The sequence below is a fragment of the Notamacropus eugenii genome, chromosome 7 (genome assembly GCF_028372415.1).
Source record: "Notamacropus eugenii isolate mMacEug1 chromosome 7, mMacEug1.pri_v2, whole genome shotgun sequence".
NCBI classification, from domain to species: Eukaryota; Metazoa; Chordata; class Mammalia; order Diprotodontia; family Macropodidae; genus Notamacropus; species Notamacropus eugenii.
Window position 1 is genome coordinate 36,563,265 of NC_092878.1, and position 25,010 is coordinate 36,588,274.

Genomic DNA, 25,010 nt, shown 5'->3' on the forward strand with positions numbered 1-25,010 from the left:
AGGCTCTATCCTGAGTCTTCTTCTCATCGGTTCACAAGGATTAATTTTTACCTCTATGCTAATGATTCCCAGATTTATATCTCCCCACCCTTAGTCTCTTCCCTGAACTACAAGACCACATCACCAATTGCCTACTGGCCATTTTGAGCTGGGTATACTATAGACAACTGAATCAGAATCCATTCTCTTTCCTTCTCAAAACCTACCCCTCTTCAAAATTTCCCTCTTTCTCTTAAGGACACCAGCATTCTTCCAGTCACCTAGGTTCACATCCTTAGTATCATCCTACATTCATAATTTTCATTTACTCCAAACATCTGATCAGTTGCCAAATTTTTTCCTTTCCACCTCCTTACCATCTCTCATATCCATCTCTTTACCTCCTTCACATAAACATTACCTTAGTTTACGCCCTCATTACTACTTGCTGGACTATTGTAATCAATATCTCATTAGTCTCTCCATTCCATCCTTCATATAGCTTCCAAAGTAATTTCCTAAAGCACAACGTCAACACCATTCCACTACTCAGTAAAATTTAGGAACTCCCTATTACCTCTAGGTTCAAAAATAAATTCCTGTTTGGCATTTCAAAGCCTTCACAATTTGGTCCTAACCAATTTTTCAGGTATTCTACTTTATGCAGTCTCCAGTCAAGTCACTGGTCCTATTAGCTTTATTCCCACACAGCCCTCGATCTTCTATTTCTGTACCTTTGCACTAGCTCTTTCTTTTTCTTAGATGCAGTCCCTCCCCATCTCCACCTTTTAAAATCCTGAGTGTCTTTAAAGATTTAGCTCAGATATTACCTTCTGCATGAAACCTTTCCTGATCCCTGGTCAGGTCCTAGCACCTTCCCCACAAAATTATATTTTCTCCATTTTTCACATAACTGTATATATACATATTGTCTCCCCTAACTAAATTGCATATTCTTAAAAGGCAGACACTGTCTTACTTATGTCTTGTATTCCTCATACCCAGCACTGTGTTGTGCACTATAATATAGTAGATAGTAAAAACTTAATAAATACTTGTTGGTCAATTCTTGGTGAGATAATAGCATATAGTGCTACATATTCTGTGTTACTACAGATCTACAAGTGGAAGCTGGATGAATAGCTGTAACAACTGTGATAATGGAAATTCCTTTCTAGGTATAGACTGGACTACACAGCCTCTGAGATAGCTGGAGATTCTGTGATTCTATGTATATACATCAGCTCCCAGATGTTCCTGATTTCAGAGACAGCCCTTATTCTGCACGTCTGTTACTAGCTACACTTGATTTGTGGATGCATCCTACACTTAAGTCCACACAGCTGGATCCAGTGTCCTAAGAGACTTTAAGAGAACTTTCCAATTTTGGTCAGGAGGGTTGCCAAGACTGGACTGCTCCTTCCCCAAATTAACAGATCCACGGGCTCAGTTACTCTTATTGTTCCCTAAGGCAAGATGTGGTTGTCCCAGATTCCCTCTGGCCCTCAAGAACCTCCATATTCAGATGTTTAAAGTATTATTTTATTAAATATGTTTATTATATAGTGTCATTCATTATGTATTTCTGCTGTTCATTATATTTAAATTCAGCCGTTAACTACCCGTCTGTATTCAAATATTTCATTAAGTGATTTCCAGATAAAACCAAACAAAATGAAAAACTTATTAGAACTTAATGAAAGAGATACATAACAATCCCATTAGGACAATCTTTTTTTCATTTTTAAACCTACTACACATCCCCCCACTCATAACACTTTCGTGAGTCTACAGAAAGATCATTCTTTCCTTTTAGTCTTTCTTAAATCAAAATTTATGGGTTATCTCTGAGCCCTATGTTCTGTATCAAAAGTTCTTAACCTAGGGTTCTTTGAATTTGTTTTTTTAACTATTTTGATAACTGTTTCCATGTAATTTATTTCCTTTGTAATCTTATTTTATCTTATGCATTTAAAAACAGTATTCTAAGGTTCCATAAGCTTTATCAGACTGCCAAAGATTAAAGGTAAACTGAGGTAGATTGTAACTTCTCCTTCCCACTTACAACCATGGCAGAGTTAGAAAAGATGTCATGGAGTGGTGCGGTTGTAGTGTTCCATATCCCCCTGTCTCTTACTTCAGTGCTTTAGAAATATGATTTCACTAGTGTCATTACTCCCTTCAAGCCCTGTTATAGAAATTTATCCCATCACCATAACATAATAACTGTAAACATCTATGTGTATTTTATGGTTCATAAAGCACTGTTCTCACAACAACCCTTCAAGGTAGGAAGTTCAAATAATACTACTTCCATTTCACACTTGAGGAAACTGAGGCTTATAAAGACTAAGTACCTTTTCCCACAGTTACACAGCTAAGAAGTGGCAGAACTGAGATTCAAATCCAGGTCCCCTAATTAGAGTTCCAGTGTCATTTCCATCACAATACCTTGCCTCTTAATGGATTTACATAACAATATCCATGGGATTTTTTTCCAGAAGGCATTCCAGAAGACCCAAAAGGGTCTTACAAATGATGCTTTTGCTTCTACCTCTACAGATTCAGTTCCATGTCTGCCCATTAAAGAGCCTCTCCTTCCCACTCAGGACCATTGGCAGCATCAAAGAGTTGGAAAAGATGTCATGAAGTCATAAGGTTAAAATGCTTCATTTCTCCCTGCCTCTTATTTCCATGCTTTAGGAATCTGATTTCATTGGTGTCATCACTCTCTCTAATGGTCTTCTTTGTAAGATGGTCTTCTCATATTACTGTAGCTAAAAATATTCATGACCTAGTGGTCAACCCTTTGGAAGTATCACACACACAGCTAGGTTAGCCATCAGACAATAGACATGCATTCTATCAAAGAGTATCTACTTGAAGCCTTCTACTGATATAATTTCACAATCTCAGTGTCACTTCCACATCATGCTGAGGTATTGGTGGAATGCTTTAGTGGAGATTCCTACCTCTAGATAAATTAATTAGGATTCCCAATTATTTTAGGAAGAAGAGCTATTTTTCATCTTCTCAAAACCTTGAAATAATTGGAAGAGGGAGTCAAGGAAAGCACTGCTGAAAATCTATAAATGGAGAGAGAGGGTAGGAGAAGGGTTTGGCAACAATGAAGTTCTTGAGTATAGTGGCATATATCCTGCTGGAACTAGAAGCAAACCTTAGACATCATGTCACTGCCATTTTAGCTCTCCCTTCCAATGAAGAATACTAGCTAACTTCACAGAGAAGAGTGTAGGAAAGGGGAACATGGACGAAGAAAAGCACAAGGCACAAACTAGGGGATCTATCAAATAACGTATAGTGGTCTGGGAACCATAAAAGTTATCTTCTATTGTTGAATTTGTAATCTGAGAAAAATGATTTAATATCATTGTCCTCTTCTGTAGAATTCAGAGGTCTGACCCAATGATATTTAAGTCTTGTCCTTCTCTAAAGCTCCATAATTCAATGCTTTGAGAATTTCCAGTAGACCATATTCTACATGTTGGGAATCCCTGATTTAAATCACTAAAGACAAGTTAGATTTTTGAGAAGAAACAACTTTAATCATCTATTTTAACAACTGGAGGGAAAGAGCAGTTAACCCCTTCCTGCTACTCATAGATCTAATGAAAGCACCCATTTAGCTCTTAGTCTGTAACTGCCTATAAGTTCTCAGATAAAGATAGGAAGAACCATAGCCTCTGGGTTGGTGTTGATACTGGTCTATCACACTTCAGTTATGTGTGCCCAGAAGGGTATAAACTAGAAGAAAGAAAAACAAGAAAGCAAAGGAAGAACTTTTTGTAGATTAATTACATGGCTAGAGGTCAAATATTCTCTAATGGCTTTCCTTACACTTCTGTGATTATGTTCTCCTGTTTTTGCATTTGTCCATAGGGAAGTCTTTTGAAATATCCAAGCTACCTGATATCTTGGATGCAGAAAACAAATAAAGGCTGGGAATTGCTGCCTCTGTGTCACACGGAGGAAGTTACATCCTTGACAGCATTTTCTGAGTTCTTTCCCATTTCTCAGTACAGCCTAGGTCAGGGATCCCTGACATCATCAGCCTTTTTAGTTTGACTTTCCACTAAGAGGTGAAATGGGAAGAGGTGGCCTCTTCCTAATTTATTATGCATTGTTTTATAGCTTATTTTACCATAGACTCCCTCCAAAAAAAATTGATGTCACATTTATACTTATACAAATATAGATATGGGAAATGACAATAACAGCTAAAATCTATGTAGCATCTTATGGCTACAAAATATTTTACACACATTAACACACTTGTACCCCATAAAATTCTGTGAATAAGGTAGTAGAAGTATTATTATCACCATTTCACAGATAAGGAAAGTGGGATTGAAAGCTTTAAGTGACTTGCCCAAGGACATATACTTTATATCCTACTACACCCCATTGTCTCCCTAAGGAAAGACTAATACTGGGTATTTTGGAGCCAGGGAAAGAGTTCTAGAATAGGATGTATGACTGTCAAGACAGGACAAAAGCAAATTTCTTGTCCAGAGTGAGAGGTCATTGTCCAGAGAGTAGTATAGAAAACAAACTGAAGGGTTCTTGGCTCTTTAGCATAAAATTAAGCAGGCAATAAATGTGAGATACAAGGTAAAAGTACGTAGTAAAAGAAGGAGGATGTTGTGAAAGTCTAGCCATTGTGCTAGGTTCAGTCAAGCTGGGTTACATGAATATATTATGGATTCATAAATGACCTGCCTATGTACATATATTCCAAGATTCCTTCATAATATGGCAAAAAAGCTTTGTACAAATGGCTGAGCTTGCAATGTGTAGATGAATTAATGTGGATAAGTAGCAGGTTATAGTAAAATGGAAAAATAAGAGTCCTAGAGCTATAGACTCCATATATAAATGCCTCTGCATTTGAGTTGTGATTACTGCTGTGTTGTTCAGTCATTACTCAGTCGTGTCCAACTCTCTGTGACCTCATTTGATGTTTTCTTGGCAAAGATAATGGAGTGGTTTGCTACTTCCTTCTCCAGATCATTTTACAGATGAGGGAACTGGGGCAAATAGGGTTTGCCCAGGGTAGTACAACTAGGAAGAGTTTAAGACCAGATTTGAATTCAGCAAGATGAGTCTTTCTGACTCCAGGCCAAGCACTCTATCTACTATGCCACCAAACTGTCCTTGGATTGTGATAGAATGCTGGAAAATTTTCATTTTGTAGATTGACTTGGACTGTTTTTATCTTAGACAACCAAGGGGTACAGTAGACAGAGTACTGGAATCAAGAAGATCAAAGTTCAAATCTGGCCTCAGACACCTACTAGCTTTGTGACCTTGACCAAATCTGACCTCTCTCTGCCTTAGTAGATGTGAATCAGATTGTATAAGGCTTTACATGATAGGTGGAGGTGTCTATATTTGAGCATAGATGCAATGGGTAGTCATTTTAAATAGTAGAGTGAAATGGTTAGACCTGTGCCCTAAGAAAGTCAATCTGCTAACTATGTGGAAGATAGATTGAAGAGGAAAAACACCTGAGGTCAGGAAACTAATTAGGAGACTGCGCTATAGACCAAAGCAATAGGTAATGAAAAAATGAACTAAAGTGGTAGCCATGTGAGTAGAGAAAATTGAATAAATCAAAAAGATATTGTGGAGATAGAAATGAAAAAATAGAACAACTGATATGAGTGAGAGCAAAGAGGCTAGCATGACACTAAGGGTGTGAACTAAGGTGACAAAGAATAACTGTGCCCTCGATAGAAATAAGAGAGTTTGGAAGAGGGATGGGTTTGGAGAGAAATATGATGAGTTCTGTTTTAGACATGTTAAGTTTTAGATGCCTACAGAATATTTAGTTTGAATCATCCAATGGATATCATTTTTTATTAAGTAAAACTACTTAGAAGCTTCTGTCATCCTCTATAAGATTTTAGAGATGAGATTATATTCTAAATCAACATTACCATTGTCTGCCATGTCTCTCCACTTGACAGGGAAATCAAGGCTCTTTTGTTCTGCTCACTGAGGTGATAGATTTACATCAATTACACTAACTTGAGAATGATAATAATTTTGTATACCTGTTCTTTTGTCAGTTTCTCACTTATCACAACCAATAACTTGGTTAAATAGCTTTGAAGGGAGTTGTTTTAATTACATGCCAAATTTTCATATATTTATTCTGTCTTCCAATTTGATATTGATTTTGACTGCCTATGGGACATTCTGAATTAGGTGTCCCTTAGACATCTTAAACTCAACATCTCCAAAACTAAACCCATTATCTTTCCTCCTAGACCTTCTCCCTTCCAAACTTCTCTATGATTGCTAAGGACATTACCATTCTCCCGGTTACCCAGGCTCACAGCCTACTTGTCATCCTTGACCCCTCACTCTCTCTTACTTACCATATCCAATCTGCTGGTAAGGTTTATTGATTTTATTCTCATAATATTTCTCCCATCTCCTCTCTTCTCTCTTTTCACACTTCCACAACCTTGGTGCTGGCCTTTATCACCTAGATTATTGCAATAGCCTATTGGTGGGTTTCCTAGCCACAAACCTCTCCCCACTCCAGTTCATTTTCATCTCAGCTGACAAACTGATCTTCCTAAAATGTTGGTCTGACCATACCATTTCACTGCTCAGTAAATTCCAGTGGCTCCCTATCATCTCCAGGATCAAATATAAAATCCCATTCAGCATTCAAAGCCCTTCACAAGCTAAACCCCTTACCTCTCCAGTCTTCTGACCATTATACCCTCCACTACATGCTCTGTGATCAAGTAACACTAGTCTCTTTCCTGTTCCTTCCACAAGATACTCCCTCTCCTACTTCTGGGAATTTTCACTATCATCCATGCCTGAAATGCTCTGCCTCTTTATCTCTTCATCCTGGTTTCACTGGTTTCCTTTAAGTCTCAGCTAAAATCCCACCTTCTACAGGAATCCTTTCCTGATGTCCCTTAATTCAAGTGCCTTCCCTTGGTTGATTATTTCTAATTTATCATGTAAACAACTTGTATTATGTAGTCAATAAACATTTAATTGTCTACTATATGCAAGGCACTGTGATAGGTACTGGAGGTGCTGTTGTTTTCCCATCAGACTGTGACCTCCTTGAGAGCAGAGACTTTTACCTTTCCTGGTATCCCCAGCACTTAGCACAATGCCTGATGTATGTAATTAATAAATAATTATTGACTGACTGATATTTGTTCTTATAAGGTGATGATTTGATTTTGACAAACATCTCATTCAAAAATTAATACTTCATCAATAACCAATTGTTTCCAAGCTGTTGGGATAGATCCAATTTTGTTCTGGGGAATGTCATTCAGTCCTAAAATATACACACATACATATGAAATTTCTGTGTAACTTTTACCTTCTTTTGTTTCTTTTTTTGTGTCCACACTTCAACATAGATTTTACTGTCCTCCCCTGAAGTTACTAAGTTTTAAAGCATATGTTACTAAAGTTCAGAGACATTGACTTCTCTGTAGAATTTCTCTATATCTTCATCCCTTGTAACAGATGTTGTAGAAGCTTTAATTATCTTCCTGGTTATCTTTTAAGAGATGAATATTATGAGCACTTCAAAATAAGATGATCAAGAATCTCATGAAATGATATTTCTTACACCCTTCAGACACACAACAAAACCTTCTCTGACAACTCCTTGGTTTGCATTTCCAAGGAGAATTTGTGAATCATCTTTCCCTTTAGTTGCAACTTCCTTTTGTCTTTGAGTTTCACCTATTATAAAAATGTCAATATTGATATGATTCAGTTACCCCAATAATAAATACATTCTTTGGTCACTGGATAAACGTCTCATATTTAGGGTACCAATAGTTAATATTAGAGGTTCAAAAATTGCTTGACTCTTATCATTCCTTTCCCCTTTTTGACTGCTCTGTCACCACCAAGCAGAAATTGAATGGGACCACACAGGGCAAAGAGCCATTTTGTATTTTTCTTTGATTCAAGGATTGCTACTTCCAAAAATATTATCACCTAATGGTCATTCTACAGCTGATGAGCATAACTATACATAGCTAGTCTGGTGATACAGCAGAGGGAGAAGTCAAGAAGTCCTGAGTTCAAATATGACTATATTTACTAGTTAGTTAACCCTGGGCAAGTTGCTTAACCTCTGTCTGTCTCAATTTCCTTAACTGCAAAATAGGGATAAATAATAGCACCTATCTCCCAGGGTTCTTGGGAGGATCAGATGAGATAATATATGTAAAGTTCTTAGCACAGTATCTGGTATACAATAGGTCCTTAACAAATGCATATTTCCTTCCTTCCTTCCTAGACCTCATACTCAAAGCCTGTACAACTTAATAGAACCTTCTAGAGCTTGTGCCCTCCTGGCATAGCTTTTGAGAATCCAGAGTCACCTCCATGTCACAGTGAGGAATTAAAGAAGAACTTTGAGGAGGTCTAACTGTCACCACAAAATGTTTACACAATACTTAAAGTATGGGTAGTTTCATTGTTATGGGAAGTTTCCCAATTGATATAAATTGTCACTTTTCTCTGACATAATAAATGGTCTTTTAAAGTTAGAATAGCTTAAAAAAAATTCATCACTTTGAGGCTAGCCAGATGATAAGACTTTTCAACCTTAGTTGATCCTTAGATGACAAGCATGTAATCTATCACCAAACCCACACCCAAAACTTATCCAGTGTGGTAAAACCTGCCAGAGTTGTACTCTGGGACATCATCTTTAGGAACCCAGTGTCACCTCCACACCACAACAAGCCATCATAGAATTTTAGCAGAGCATCACAAAATACACTGGTCAAATTCCCCTGGTAGAACTTCCTAAGAGTACCAGGTCACTATTCCCTTGTCCCTATGAAATATGCAGGTTTGTCCAATGCAGATGCCCAGTTTCTCCGGTGAAATCGTCACCTTTCTCTATTTCCCCTTTTTAGAACAAAAGCATTTCCACAGAGCCATGCTGAGGGAAAATGTGCTCATCCTCCTTAACATCAACCTCAGAGGTCCAAGAAACAACTACAAATATTTTTGTCTCCCTTAGTAACTCCCTAAAGGTCCACCATGAATTTACTTACATCTTTTTGTAATGTATGTTTAGCCAGTACCACTTGTCAAAATAATTTGTACTATAAGTACTATCAGCTGCTCCTTCATCAATCCAGCTTTCACACAGTGCCCAAAGCATCTACCCAGTGTACAGGTCTGAACTTCCCTGATCAGAAGCTTTTATTCAATCTTTCATTTATTCACTAAGCAAATCATTATTAAGCTTCTACTATATGCAGGGCACTGTACTAGGCACTGGGAGAGATATAAATTTTAGATAAACCAAAGCCCATGCCTTCATGCAACTACAGTCTTACAAATTCCTTAATCTAGTCTCTGAGACCATCTACTAACTGGATCCAATCTATCTTTTTAGCCTTCATAAACTCAGCATTTCAACCAAACCAGATTATCAGCTATCCTCGATCTCATCTTTGAGATGAAATCACACACACACACACACACACACACACACACACACACCCCTCACTTGAAAGTGAACTTTCCCCACTAAATTCTCCTAGATCCCTCTTTTCCTCAGCCTTATGAGATAGAAAGAACACAAATCCATGATTAAGAAAACTTGGGTTCAAGTCATAGTTCTATTACTATCTAAATAACCTTGCAGCCTCAAATTCTCTCTGGGTAAAAGGAAACCAATAGCTGTTTTATGTACCTCACACAGTTGTGTTGAGGAAAGTGTTTTGGCAGGTGTTCTGTACTATAAATCTATGTTATGACTATTATTACGTAGTTGTGTCAGTGTCATATATCCTTCATCAATTATAAATTCTTGAAGACAGAGACTGTTTTGTTTTTCAGCATTGTATGCAGAAGATTAAGCACAATGCCTTGAACCTTGAACATATTGAATAAATGTTCTGTTGAATTGAATTAAAACCACTTTCATTTGTCCTAGACTTAACTCTTCTGAGTTTCAAGGTGGAAGAGCCTTTCCTAGTCTCCTGGAATTTGGTGAATAAATCTGCTCACCTTAACCAGAATTGTATGGGTTTTTATAATACTTCTTCTTAAGCTCCGTCTTCCAGACTAATGTGTATCTTTATTCTGGCTGCACTTATGCTTGTGTGACTCTGGATGTCTTTTAAGATCCCTATATTGGGTCATCTGTATTGAATCTTCTGACTTCTTTGTACTCTTCTTGGTTTTGTTCCCACTTCTTTACCATGCTTATAAAATTATTTCTTTAAAGACTGTTTATGATATCTTAGACTGATTTCCTACATATAACCTAAAAATTTTTTAAATCCACTTTCCAGGTGTGCATTTTCTTTAAGTGGTTTGCTTCCTCCTTATCATTAAGATCATAAACGTCATCATCATATAGCCACTTCTATCTCAGTCTCTTTCATATCTTTTATACAGTTTTCCATAGATGTAAGAAGTGGATAAAAAAGAATATTTACCTTAAGTGATTACTCAAGTCCTTAGTGGACTAAGTAAACTTACCAAGGTACCACTCTGTGTTACTTTCTTATGCAGAAATCTTCAATGGCTCCCCGCTATTTACCCAATAAAACATAACATTCTGATTCTGGCATTTAAGGTTCCATCCATAATCTACCTTTCCACCTTATATAATTCAGCTTTTCTCATTCTGCCCCTTCCCAGTTCTATGCCCTGATTAGCACATAAGGTTCAACCCATAAGCGAGTAGTAATTGCTTCTGAAACATTTTGAAGAAAGAATTGGCAGGATATGGTTACTGATTAGGGGAAGAGCTTAGCATTGTGTCTGACACATAGTAGGTGCTTAATAAATGTTGATTCATTGACTAGTGATAGGGACTGGACTTGTGATTTCAATGGTAATAGGAAACTCTCAGGTAAAGAACCCCCCTCCCCAAATAAGGTCACACTGTCAACAACTTTTAAAGTCTTGGAGAGCTTCCTCTAGTCAATCAAAGGTTAATTGTTAACCTCAGGGCCACATGGCCAGTAAATGTCAGAAGTAGGACTTGAATCCAGAGTTTTGTGTCTTCAACATGAGTTCTCTAGTCTTTGTGCCATTCTGCCTCTGATTATTGATTAGACATAGCTAATGGAGGAAAGAAAAGAATATAAGATGACACTAAGATTTTCATGGTGAGTACGAAGAAAAAGAGTAGTATCTATTGTTAACAAAAAGGGAAACAGCATGATGCAGTGGAAGAGGCATTGGATTTAGAATCATAGGACCTACAATTATATTGTGGCTCGGTCAACTGACAATGTGATCCTGGGCAAGTCATTCTTACCTCTCTATGCTTCTATTTACTTATTTTTAAATTCACGAGATTGAACTACATGATCTCTAAGGTCCTTTCGAGCTCTAAAATCCCATATCACCTTTGAAATGGGGAGTTTGGAATAGATTGGAATAGAGAGAATTTATTTGGGAGAAATGATAAGAAGCAATGTACAGTGATGAAAAAGCACCCAGGTAAGGAGTGAGGAAATATTTCCATTAACTTGAGCTTTATGGGGACATGGACCAAGGATTGAGCTCTGTGGAATGCCTATGGGTAAGAATGGAAAGATAACATTGAGAAAGTACAATAAAAGGGAGAAGAACCAGGAAGCTAAAAGAGGAATTTTCAAATTTCAATCAGGTATAATAAACAGCTTCAGAGTTTGCAGAGAAGTCAAGTAGAATAAGAATTGATAAAAAAATTAGTTTTAACAAAATCATTGTTAACTTTGCACGGTAGACTGGCAAAACCAAATGCTATGAAATCGAAATGACCAAAGTTGGACCAAAAAACAGATATGCAAGGACACTTCCCTTGACTGCTTTGCAAAAGTTTGGACCATGTGTGTCAAAAACTGCATATAAAGTCAGACTTTTTTAATATGAGATTGAATTTCACAGAACTTTTTTCTTCTTTTATTCATACTTTATTAAGGAATGATTCTTTGTGGGGGAAGGGGAAATACAGGTGATGAAAAAAAACAAAAAATATAAGTGAAAATATACTTTTAAAAAGCATCAGTTGTTTGGGAGGGGGTATTAGAAGTCAAACAGTAAGGAGATAAAGAGTAAATAAAGGATAACAAACTGTAAGCAGTGCCTACAAATCACTCATTCCAAAACACTAGCAGTAAAAAGAAAGAGATAAACATGGTGTTGTGGAGGGCAGTGGGATCAAATAAAGGTTTTCTCTAGATGGGGAATGCCTCTGTATGTCTGAAAACAGAAGATAACGAGTCACTGGAGAACACCAAAGATGTTTAAGTGGGTGAAATAAGGGCAAATGTAAGATGCTTAAGGTATTTAGACAAGATATTATGAAGAGAGATAACACTGCAATATTTAAGGAAAGGAGGAAACTGTGGGTATAAAGATAGAATTTAAAAAAAAAAAAACAACTGAAGCCATTTCCCAATAAATAAATGGTCAAAGGACATTAACAGGCAATTTTACAAAGGAATAAATCCAAACTATCAACAATCATGAAAAAATGCTCTAAATCACTAATAGTTGGATAAATGAAAATTTAATCAACTTTCAGATTCCACCTCACACTTATCAGATTATCAAAGATAACAAAAGAAGAAATGACAAACATTGGGGAGGCTGTGGGAAAACAGATACTCTAGTGGACCATAAATTGGTTCAACTATTTTGGAAAGCAATTTGGAACTATGCCCCAAAAGTTATCAAACTTTATATATCCTTTCACCCAGCTATACCACTACTATGTCTGCACCCAAAGAAATCAAAAAAAGATGAAAAGGTGCTACAAAAATACTTATAGTAGTTCTTTTCTTGGTAGCCACAAATTAGAAACTAAAGAGGTATCCTCCTATTGGGGAATGGCTAAAAACACTGTGGTATGTGAATGCAGTGGAATACTGTTCTTCCATAAAAAATGATGAAATGGATTATTTATATTAGTATATTTATAGTATTATATATACTGACATTACAGAGAAAAAACTATTTTGAAAGACTTTAGAACACTGATCAATGAAATTAAATAAAAAATCAAGAGTCCAAAAAATGAAGATGTAGCACTAACCTCCTGACAAAAATGAAACGATAGTTATGAATTTAAAGTGTAGCAATACATATAACCTGAACTGGCTTATCCTCTTAGGGCAGAGGGAGAGCAGAGAGGGAGGAAAGGAGAAAATTTGGAAGTCAAAATTTTATTATAAAAATGAATGATAAAAATTGCTTTTACATGTAATTAGAAAAAATAAAATACTATTTAAAAGAAAGAAATGTAGCAAGAGACAAACATTCCTGTACGTAGCTAATGTGGGAATTTGTTTTGCCAGACTACATAGATATGCATTGAGACATTTATTGTTGTTGTTGTTTTTTAGTTTGCTTAATGGAGGAGGTGAAACAGTGAGAGAGACAGATTAATTTTTTTTAATTATTTTAAAAATTAAAAAGAGAATAAACTGAGGTGTGTTTTTTAAAAATCTTTGAATCATAAAATTTTTGAAAATCATGACCTTACAGGCCATGAAGTTCAAGCCTTACCTAAAACATAAACTCCTTCTACAACTTCCCAATTAAAGTAGGATACAAGGTCATTTGCTTAGGAAAAGGGGCATCAGGTTGTGGACATGAAAATCACAAAGGTTTAGAAAAGGTACTGTGGAAGTACGTTCAGGAGCTACAAGAAATGCACGATCATACACAAAGGTTTCATCTAGCTTCTTGACTTGTCAATGTAAAATGGCACTTGTTATAATCTTGCAGTGCTATTCCCCCCAATTTTGCTCTTTTCATTATAACCTAATCATTCTTATCATTTGGTTTCCTTTAGTTTCTTGCACTATCTACACATCCTATATGATGCTTTCTCAGTCTCTCCAGTGGAAAGTGATTTATTCCTCATTTGCCTTCATAACACCTTCTATTTCTCTTAAGGATTTATTCTAAGTTATGTAAGTTACATTGGATGGTTGGTTGTTGTCCTTCATTCTCAAAGAGATTCAAAATGACATCAGTATGCTAGATTCAAGTTACAGTCTGTCTGACTGTGGCTGATCAGACCAATATGGGCTCAGAATATTCTACTACAGGTTGGGCACAAATAGTTCATGTTATTTGTGTATGTCTCTTCTTTCCATACTAGACTAGAACTTCCTTAAGAGTAGCTACTATACGTATGTGTGGATAGATAGAGACAGACAGAAAGGGATAAATGTAAAATAATTATCTTTGTCTCTTGCCCAGATCTGAGCACATTGCCCTACATAAAAGGTAAATAACTGTTTGTTGAGTTAATGAGTAAGTCTATCATTTATATACAAAGAATCAATGCTTCCTTTCCCCTCGTTTCCTAATATTCTTTTCAATCCAATAATCTCATTATGTTTGCTTTCTCACTACATCTCGGTGTCTTATGATAAGTGTGTTTTTTAGGCAAGATGTAACTATTGATTGCTTATGCTCCTTGGATTTATGTAATAACATTGCAGTCATCTCACCTTGAAACAAACATGAGAACAAGGAAAAAATCATGCTTCCCTGATCTCAACCTGACTTCTCCTTCTTCTGTGCCTCTAAATATTTTCTTCCCATGCTAGGAAAAAATTGCTCTTTATCTGACTGATAATTCTTCTCTTCAGATACAGGCTTCTCCATGAAACTTCTTTAACTAAAAGTGATCTTTCCCTCCTTCAAATCTTTCAAGCCATTCCAACTCTTAAGTATGGGAACCTTTTCTGATTTGTGGTATAGTTATTGGTGTATAGATAGTAAGCACCTGAAAGGCAAAAACTAAGATCATTTTTTCATCTTTGTATTTCTGGCATAGCACCTTAGACAAGGGAAGTGCTCATTAAAAGTTTGTGGAACAGAATGGAACTTCCCCATTTGTAATCAAAAATGTGAATTCACAGAATCTTAGAATTTGAAGAAGCTTCTGAAATAATTTGGTCATTCCCCACCTGAAACATGAACTCTCTTCTACAAGATCCATGACAGCTAGCTACTTGGCCTTCATTTGAAGACTGACAATGACAGGAAGTCATTATATACAGAAAGTTATACATACTTTCATGCTCCCACTTATTGGTGCTATTTAATTTTCTTAGACCAACAAAAGCAAGTCTGATCACTCTCCTATAGAGCAAACTTTAAAATACCTGATGGGGATAATCTCATTACAATCTCACTCCACCCCATCCTCAAAGTCTTTAATTCTTGATGTGAAACATCAATTCCTTCAACCAGTCGTTATATGACATTGTTTGGAATCTCTTCTTCAGCCTTTGGACGCACTCTGGTTTGTCAATTCCTTACCTAAAATGTGGCATCCACTAAGTATTTAATTTACTACCACAATTATAATAACTTAGGTAAAAGCCCGCAAAGGCCAGGACAAGTATTTGCAATGGGATAACTGTGATAATTATCCTATCTCTTGACTATTTGGCTGTAAACTCTTGGTCAGTACCTACAGATTTTACTATTCCATGCTCTATCTTAATCTAATTTGCCAAGCTCCAATCAACTTGCAGCAAACAAAAGCTGAATATAGTGTGAGAGAAAAAGTTTATGAAGAGAGATAAGGTTTCCGCAGAGCACAAGCCTATGAATTTCAGAAGAAAATGGCAGCATTCTGCTCTATTTAATATGGTAATTTCCTTTTAGTAATTTGACCACTAGCAGAACAATATGGCCCCCAGTCAAATAAAACAGTACCTTCACTGCTGGTTTGTTAATTGCATTATGGCATTCAATATGCTGGCAGTGGATGGGATTCCAGGCTGTAAAGCAAAGCATAACTGATCAATATTTACTCATTACAGCTATTATATTCCCTAACATCACTACTTTGGTTGTTTCATTAGATTCTTGTTTAAATGAATCCTTTGCTGGGATACCTCAAGGCATATTCTAATTATTTAAATGTCTGAACAATTCAAAAACTGGGGAAAAAAATTACACTCATACAATTCTTCTCATTGAACAATACTAGGCTAAAAGTAGGACTCCTACAGAGTGAGATGATAATACCATTAGACTTTTGCATAGTCTTTTTTAACTCAACAAAACATTCTATTATCTATTGTTGAAATCTTTAAAATTGTACTATTCAAGTGTTGTCATCCCCATTTCAGATGAGAAAACCTAAGACCAGAGAAATTAAGCAATTTGTTGAAGTTTACAAAACTAATTGGTGGTCAACCAGAATCTAGAGTCCTAATTTCCTGACTGCCTGACTTGCATTTTTTTCACTATGCCTCACTTCCCTAAAAGTCTCAGATTTAGTCCTATGGAATTATCCCAATTGGTAATACTTATGTGCTAAGCTCTTTTCTCAATCATGAAGGATCATAAGCCCATACTCTTACAGGATTTAGAGATAGAAGGGACATTAGTCTAGTGTTAAGTGTAGGGAACCTGCAGCATTGAGGCCACATGTGGGCTTCTAGGTCATTGGGTGTGGCCTTTTGACTGAGTTCAAGTTTTACAGAAAAATCCTTGTATTAAGGGGATTTGTTCTATGAAGTTTGGATTCAGTCCAAGGGCCATATGTGGCCTTGAGGCCTTAGATTCCACACCCCTAATCCCTTCTTTTTACAGATGGGGAAACTGAGATCCAGAGAAGGTACATGATTTGTCCAATGATCCAAAGTGAAAGTCAGAATTTGAACTCAAGTCCTTTGACTCTAAATCCAGCACCTTTTCTACTGTACAATAGAAACATGAAGGGGTAAATTTCTGGACCAAGAGAAATATTCCTTCTCTCAATAACCCCACTCAGAATTGTGCCTGTCTTATTCATATGAAACCTCTATCTGTTTGTTTATTTCTATCTAAATCCTTCATTTGGGACACATAGCAGGTAAAGCATGAAACCATGCCAATGGCATCACATGAGAACGAAATGCTTAGCTAAGAATCATCACTATCCCAGCAATGTTATTGTCTAAAGCACTTCAAAAAAATTTTTTTTCCTAATAAGGCAATAACAAGTTTATTTTCAGGAGAATTAAAGGAGCCACATTTTCATACTATAAAACTGTGAATTTCTTCACAAATAAGATAACCATCTAAGTATTTATCTTTGACTATCATAACATCAAAGATGTTATGTGTTCTTCTAGGTCCTTAGGTGCAGGCCTTTGACTGAGTCCAAGTTTTATACAACAAATCCTTTTATTAAAGGGATTTGTTCTGTGAAGTTTGGATTCAGTCAAAGGCGGCACTTGAGGACCTAGAGGGCCACATGTAGCCTCGAGGCCACAGGTTCCCCACCCCTGAACTAATCACTGATTCTACAGTTAAGGAAATTGAGGCCTAGAATGACATCTCCAAGGATAGAGGTAGGAAGTTTCAGAGCTGGGATTAAAATTCATGCCCTTTAACTCTAAATTCAATATTCTTTCTACTGTATGACACCGACTCTTAGTGGAGGGCTAGAATCATAGTAAACACTTAATAAATGCTTATAGTTTCCTGGAACTGAAAATCCAACTTGTATTTATCATTCATAATAATGATCTTATTATCTATGGTTGATTTTTAACATTCTTAAAACAATGCCAAGTTATACATCTATTACACCATTTTAAAATGGATCGTTTTACATAATTTTGTAAGAGCTGTTATCCAAAGAGATCACCTCACCTTCAGTAATAAGTCTAAGAAATGTTTTTTTATGATGCAGGCACTACTGCTGAGACAGCTGGGGACTACAGCAATGCTCGAATGCCCATGTCAGCCCTCAATATTTTTCAGTCTCATGCATTCAAAGTAGGAGTCAGTACAGACAAACCCTGATCAACTATTGGGGATTAAAGCAATAAAACCAGAAAATGTCTGAGTCAGATGGGATCTCAATGTCCATCTAACCCAAACCATATCCGAGCAAGAACTCCCTCGATATCATTCCTGACAAAAGGCCATCGGTCTTCTGCTTAGTAACTTCCAGAGATGGAGAAATGACTATTTCCCGAAGGAATTACTTCTACTTTTGGAAAGCTCTGATCTTTAAGAAGCCAACATCTGCTTATGCAATTTTCACCCATTGATTCCTCTCTTTTCGTCCAAGGAGAACAACTCTAATCCCTCTATATTACAGCACTTCAAATACTTGAAGCAAACAGTACCTGCTGAGAGGGATGGGAACAAGTGGATATTAACTTCTACTCTACCCACCTCTGTATAGTCATCTCAGTACATTAAATGGGACCTTTGTGACCAAAACAAAATATCTTTGAAAACACCTAAAAAGCAGGCCTTATATTTGCTAGTCTAAAACACCATAGGTCTGTTTTATGTAATACTTTTAGGTTTACAAATCACTTTCCTCACAAGAGCTCTGTGAAGTATGTAGTACCGGTATTATTGTCACTACTTTAAAGGTGAGAAGGCTGAGGCTCAGAGAGATCAAGTAACTTGCCCAGGGTCATACGGCTAATAAGTGGTAGGGCCAGGACTTGAACCCTTGTACTCCTGACTACCAGTGTTCTTTCCATTATACTACAATGGCCTCCTAGGTAAGTGTTAGCTATCACTTATCATACAATGAGTCTGTGATCAGGGCCCAAACCCCATTAGAACAGTTGGGGCTATTGTCCCATTTGGGGACATCTAGGTCCCAGGTGGAAGTCCTCACCATTCTCGGGGTACTCCATCATTATTCCTGAATGCTTACAAGTGCTTGTGTATGGCTCTGCTTGTGGCACAAATGAACACTTGGTTGTGCTCTTACCTGTGTACTGCAATCCCCTGTACTCACTTATGGCCCCTGGAGGTTTTAAATTGGGCCAATAGTGAAAGAGCATCTGCACAGCTGGAGGTTTCACTTGAGAAGGTCCATATGCTATTACATATAGCAAATCCTAAAGAGAAAGAGAAAATTCACTCAGCATCACAGAACCTAAAGGTGCTGTGGTCATTCAACATTACTAAAGAAATATTATTAGATTTTATAGTTGTTAAGGAATAAAAAACATATAGAAATCATATTACTGGAGTTCCATAGTATGACATCCCAAAGGACATACTGTGGGCCTGTCTTATAGGTGAGACTACCTTACACGAAATCCTTCAGAGGTAAACAAAAATTCTTAATGTAGAGATTAATATTCTAGAATGATTTAGGCTATGTATATGTCATCTTTAAAAGTACATCTGTTATATACTTTTAAAAATCCCTTTAAAAAAGGGATTCAGGCAAATTGTTAATTAAAGTAAATAATTTATCATCTGAAAATATAAGAGAAACAGGAATAAACTAATTCCCAGAATGAAGACATGTTCATCAACTTATTCTGTCAGCACACTGTTCTTAAAGCATCATTTCTGTTCCAACTAATAAATGGATTCCCTACTGAGGGAAGAATTATGGGCACTGTCACATCAGGAGAGTAGGATTTTGATGTTTTTGACCTACACAATAAAATCTACTTTTCAACCATCTTTTACAATGTTATGCAAGTTCAGTTTTCATCCACCAGCTACATTTGGTCCAAAACTTACTTTCCAGACTTCTTGTTTATATTTCATGAGGCATTCCAGTAACTGGCAATGATACACTAGAAGAACGAAAATGCAATTTTAACATAAAATTAACTTGTAAACACATGAAAAATTTGCTTTTACACGCAATCATAATAGGCTATACAACTAAAATTAATCAAAGAATTGATCATATTCATAGCTAGAAAGAACCTGAGAAAATTGCGACATGAAATATCAGAGCTGGAAAGAGATCAAACAATTATATAATTCAACCTTCTCATTTTACAGAGGACAGTCTAATATCAAGAGAAGTCAAGTGACTGGACCAAGACCATAAAGTAAGAGACTGGCAAAGCTAGGTTTCAAAACCAGGTCTCCAAACTGTCAGGCTAAGGATTAATTCACTACTCTACAGATGGCATTAGAAAAAAATTCATTTTTATTTTGTAAAAGTTTCAAAGAATAAAAATGGCCTTGGAATTCCTAGATCTTTCTTCTAGTATCTACTAGAAACATTTAATTTATCATGTTAACAAAATAGAACTTAAGGGACCCCCAAGAATCACAATATAGTGTATGTCACCTAGATTTAAAGAAAGTCAAGAAATACCTGGAAAAAAAGAAAAGTCTTGATAGAACAAGCTAAAAGATTCAAACTGAAGCCTTCCCTGACTGCTCTGGCCCAAAGTAGGCTATCCTTCTTTCAAATCCCAATCACCATTTGCTCTTGGTTTCATTTCACTGAGCACCCATCTCATACCACCATGACCACATGTTTTGCCTCCTGAACTAAACTGTGAAGTTACCTGAAGACAGTGCTGTGTCTTTTTTTTTTATTCCTTATAGTTCCTAATACAATATACTGGAAGTAGTTCAATTATTATATGCAGATTAAATAACAGTAAGAGAAGAATTACATGACATAAGTTATAAGACCAGACTACTAGTTACAACCACCAGGCTGTGACCTCAGAATGGAGAGATCAAAACCCTATCACCTCGTGCCAGAGAATCCCCAGGAGGAATTGTTTAATTCTTTGAGAATTCCTCAACAAGAAGCCCAGGGTGGCAGAAAGCATGGACTTGGATTCAGAAAACCTAAGTGTTGTGTCCCTGCTCTGCCACCTGTGTATGATCATGAGCAAGGTACTCTACTCTCTGAGTCTTAGTTCCCTCATTGTAAAATGAAAGGATTACTTTTCTAGGCTAAAACAACATACATGAAAAAAGCAGGCAAAAGGGTTTTCCCCAGTGACAAATGAGGCAACAGATCCGGAGGCCACTCATACCCACAATGGCAAGTATTAATTTATATAATGCAGAGAAAACCAAATTTATTTATTTATATGATGCACAGAGAACCAAAAGGTAGAGTATTCACTAATACTAAATCATTAAAGTTGGACCTGGTTTGACCAGACCCCAATAGGGTTTCTTTACAGACTAATAAGGAATGTAATAAATTTGAACTTTATCTTATTTGTCCTCTGCCCTAGATAGAGTAATATATGGAAAATCATTCCTTAGTCAAATACATTTTTATGAAAACCTTACACTATTCATTGGAGAACCTTATTTTTTTATATCTGAGAATACTAGAAGAGAGAAATCATAAAAGTTGAGGTTAAAAGCTGGGTATTCTACCAAAGAATTTTCCTTTTCCTCATAAATGAGAATTTTTAAAAAATCAAATAAAATCTGATTTTACATGTGTAGAAGGTAGCTCAGAATAGTTTGGCCTTTAAGGTCATTTTCCAGCATTCACTTGCAGATATGCCTATGCAATACAAATCTATTAACCACTAGATTAATAAATTTCATTCTAATGTGAATATACATGTCTATTTCTACTCACATATTTTCAGCAAAAGCTTCTTTTTAATCATTCTGAAAGCATCATGAGCCAACAAGTTTTTTCTCGCCTCCACAAGAAGGCTAGAGAAAATTCTATTTTAATTCTAAAGCCTGTTTTCCAATAGACTTCCTCACATCTCCCTAGTCCATCAAAAGAAGTCTTTCTCAGAATGAGGATTCAGCACTTGTTTGGAGTCATAAGAGTTTTTGGAATGGACTTGGGGCTCCAGGCCTTTGGAGAGAAGTAGAAGGAGCTTACACTCTACCTACCTGGGTTCGATGTGTACTGCATTGCTATCATCAACATGGAAGATGCCGAGAGATTAACATGTGCGGGAACACCTTCTCTCCTGGATGAGCCCACTGGAAGTAAACATTTTTAGATTAGATACAATATAATGAACTTTTAGTTATCATTTTGCACAAGGCATACTAGTTGACTTTTAAGCTCCAGGAGGGCAAGGATTATGTCTGATATAAATTTTGTATTTCCCTAGTACAATAAATAAGAAAGGGAGGGAAGGAGGAAGAAAGGAAGGAAAGGAAGGAAGGGGGAGGGGAAAGAAAGGAGGGAGGATGATCAAGTATAATGAGTAAAACCAACACACACAAGCAGTACTCTGCACTGTCAGCTCTCGAAAAATGTTTATGGTATAGATGATGACATAATCAAAAATGTAAGATCATTTAGGTATCAGGCAATAAATGTTAGATTGGCTTAGCTAACTACAGAGGGCATTTTTTTGAAAAGCCAAATCCTAGAGGACCTAAAGGGGAAACAGGCAACAAGTCTTTTTGTGTGAATCCTGGCATCTGAAGGCTTTGCCTCTTTAATAAGCAGAGAGGAGCATGGCTGAAAAACGCAGCTTCACTGTAAAAGGACACTCCATCCAAACATAGAAGAGTGGACAAAAGGGTCATTGAGTTATTCTCCCAGGGTTCCTGATTTACTCTGACTGTCCCAACTCTGACTGCTTCCTCTAGCTCTGTGTTATCACCTAGTTCCCATCTTTGATTCCTGGGAACCAAACCAACCCAAACCTTCCAGCTCCTGGTTTTGCTGTCTTCTTTGGCATTGTCTCTCCATTCTCAACAACTCTCTGAACAGAACCTTGGATCAGACCCCAACCAGTAAATGGAACCTCTCCACTTCTATTTACTAAGATCAGAGATTTACAGTGGCAAGGAACCTTAGGTGTCAGTTCCAAACACAGCAAGCAACAGCCCACAAGTAAAATACTTTTGAGCCACCATCTCCTTGATGTTTATGCTTTACACAGTCAACAATGGCTAATTTGATGTGTACTGTAGAAGAATCAATCACACGCAATTGGTAGAATATAAATCTGTGTCTAGCAGAGAAGATACAGATATTACAATATGAGACCAGAATTATATTAAATATCATGGGAATAGCTGGAAGAATATCTTGAAGATGTATGTTCAGGCTTGTATTTAGTAATTAAGGACCCCTGGGAGAATTCGGAGGGACATGACTATATTGTTGCTACCCTCCTTCTAGAAAAAAATGCTAAATAGCTCATGCTTGTAAAGCACTTTCCAGTTCATAAAATATTTTCCAAACAATAAATCTGTCAAATGGATAGAGCAGGTATTATTGTTCCCATTTTACAGATGAGAAAAGTGATGTGCAGAGAAACCAAGTGATTAAGCACAAGACGCCAGTAAGTAGCACAGGCAGTACTTGAATCCATTTCTTCTTATTTATTGGTCTAGTGATCTTTCCATTATACGAGCCCAACTTTCAGACTCATCCAAGGGAGAAAATTCAATTTTTTTGTCATACTACTATTTGGGAGTGTCTTCACTTTTGTTCTAAACCAGCTCAAAGTAAGAATATACTGAAATAGGGTACTAAAGGAGGCTGTCCTTCCTATCACTATTGATCTATGTTTTCTCTAAGGTGTGATCAAATCACAAAATCAAGAGTATTCCCCTTCCCAAAGCCCTGGAAATTGACACTGATGATGTATAAGAAAGAAAGCAACTGAAGGATCTTCTAACAGACTGAATACAAACAGCTCACCTTTAATTTAATAAATATGCACAAGCACACATAATTTATTGAATCTAGTTTTTGAAAAGGTATGATGCAAACAGATGTGAAGTTTGTACCCATGAGACTGAATATAACCAAGAACACAAACAAGGAAAAAAATCATTCAAAACATTTCTCTCTCTCTTTCTCTTGCTTCTTCCCTCCCTCCCTTGTCCATAACAGTTTTGTAAGATGAGAGAAACAGATATTAATGTACCCATATCACAAATGAGAAAGCTGAGTCATTTAAATGGACTACCCATAATCACATAATTAATCTAAGAAATGTCAAGCCCCAGTTCTCTCTATTCCAAGTCTAACATGTTTTCCACTACCATGTTAGACTGGATGAATAGAATTAAGTGTAGCAATAATCTGGAACTCCTTGGTCCTGAATGCCCCAACCATTCATACACCAAGGAAGATTCATAATGCCATTACAATAACTGTTCAGATTTAAGATACAACTAAGTCTGTTTTCTGAGGTTGAGTGACATCCTAATGGAATCCAGGCTTGCAAAAGAGAATTAATGAGACAACATACACCCCAAAATTCTAAGGAAGGCCAAATTCTTAGAAAATAAATCTAGAAGAAATGATCTTTTGCAAATTAGCTTGCCTCCATGAATATATCTGAAAGGAGGAAGGTAGATTTCACCAATAAATTTTAACTTGAATACAATTGGTAAGCTTCTCTGCCAAAGGACCTCCCCAAGCACACATATTTCAAAGATATCTAAAAATTCTAGAGTTAATCTTATAGAAAGTAAGGTTTCTTGGGTAGAATACAAATGATTTTCAGTCCTTAGCCAATTCTATAACATACACACATATACATATATAGTGTGTATATATGAAAATATATACACACAAATATATGTTTACACATGTCACATATAGGAGAGAGAAACTGAAAAAAAAAGGCTGACATTTTTTAAATGAACCAAATGTTGCCCTCCAGAAACTCAAAAGGCATTATTAACTAGTAAAGTCATAGCAGCTGGTATCTGAAGCAGGATGGCATTGAGGACTTACCACTGTTGTCCTCTTTAACTTTCAAGGGCTGCCAGTAACTTATTAGATCCACTTCAAAGAGCAGACCTTCATACTTTGGGCCCATAAGAGTGTATTCTTACAACATTTGAGAAATTGGCTATCCTTATGTCGGCCTCAGGAACATCACAAAAATGAGGCAGAAGCTATCTGGCTTAAGACCTTTCTCTGTTGAGATTTCTTAATATAGAACGTGCTCCAAATTATAGTCATACACAGAATGTGAGAGCCAGGAGGGAGCTTAGAAAGCAAATTCAAACTTCTCATTTTAGAAATGGGGTAAAGCCCAGAGAGATAGAGGAGTGCTGTGCCCAAGATTACTTGGAGTTCAAGATCAGATATAATCAAGGCTCACATTTCTGTAGAACTGTAAAGTTTGCAAAGCAGTAAACCTCAAAAAATTCCATAAACTACATCTTATAGTCATCATTCAGGGAGACAGGTAAATCTATGATTTTAACCTGATATAGAAACTTCCCCCACTAGTTTAGATCAGTGCTAGTCTGTGCCAACCTAGGCAATTAGTCTATAACTTACACTCTGAAGAGAATTGACTTGGGCATTA

At 36.6% G+C, this 25,010-nt stretch overlaps 1 protein-coding gene across 11 annotated transcripts in view; it reads right to left on the bottom strand.

Moving 5' to 3' along the window:
- Positions 1 to 25,010, bottom strand: part of UNC79 (unc-79 homolog, NALCN channel complex subunit) — a 342,891-nt gene that overhangs the window by 272,674 nt on the left and 45,207 nt on the right. For all 11 annotated transcript variants that reach the window (XM_072623539.1, XM_072623542.1, XM_072623545.1 and 8 more), the window contains 4 exons: positions 21,604 to 21,696; positions 19,498 to 19,553; positions 18,728 to 18,857; positions 15,709 to 15,773 (listed from right to left, as the gene is read on the bottom strand). In XM_072623539.1, coding sequence (XP_072479640.1) covers positions 15,709 to 15,773; positions 18,728 to 18,857; positions 19,498 to 19,553; positions 21,604 to 21,696 — 344 coding nt within the window. The remainder of the gene's footprint in view (positions 1 to 15,708; positions 15,774 to 18,727; positions 18,858 to 19,497; positions 19,554 to 21,603; positions 21,697 to 25,010) is intronic.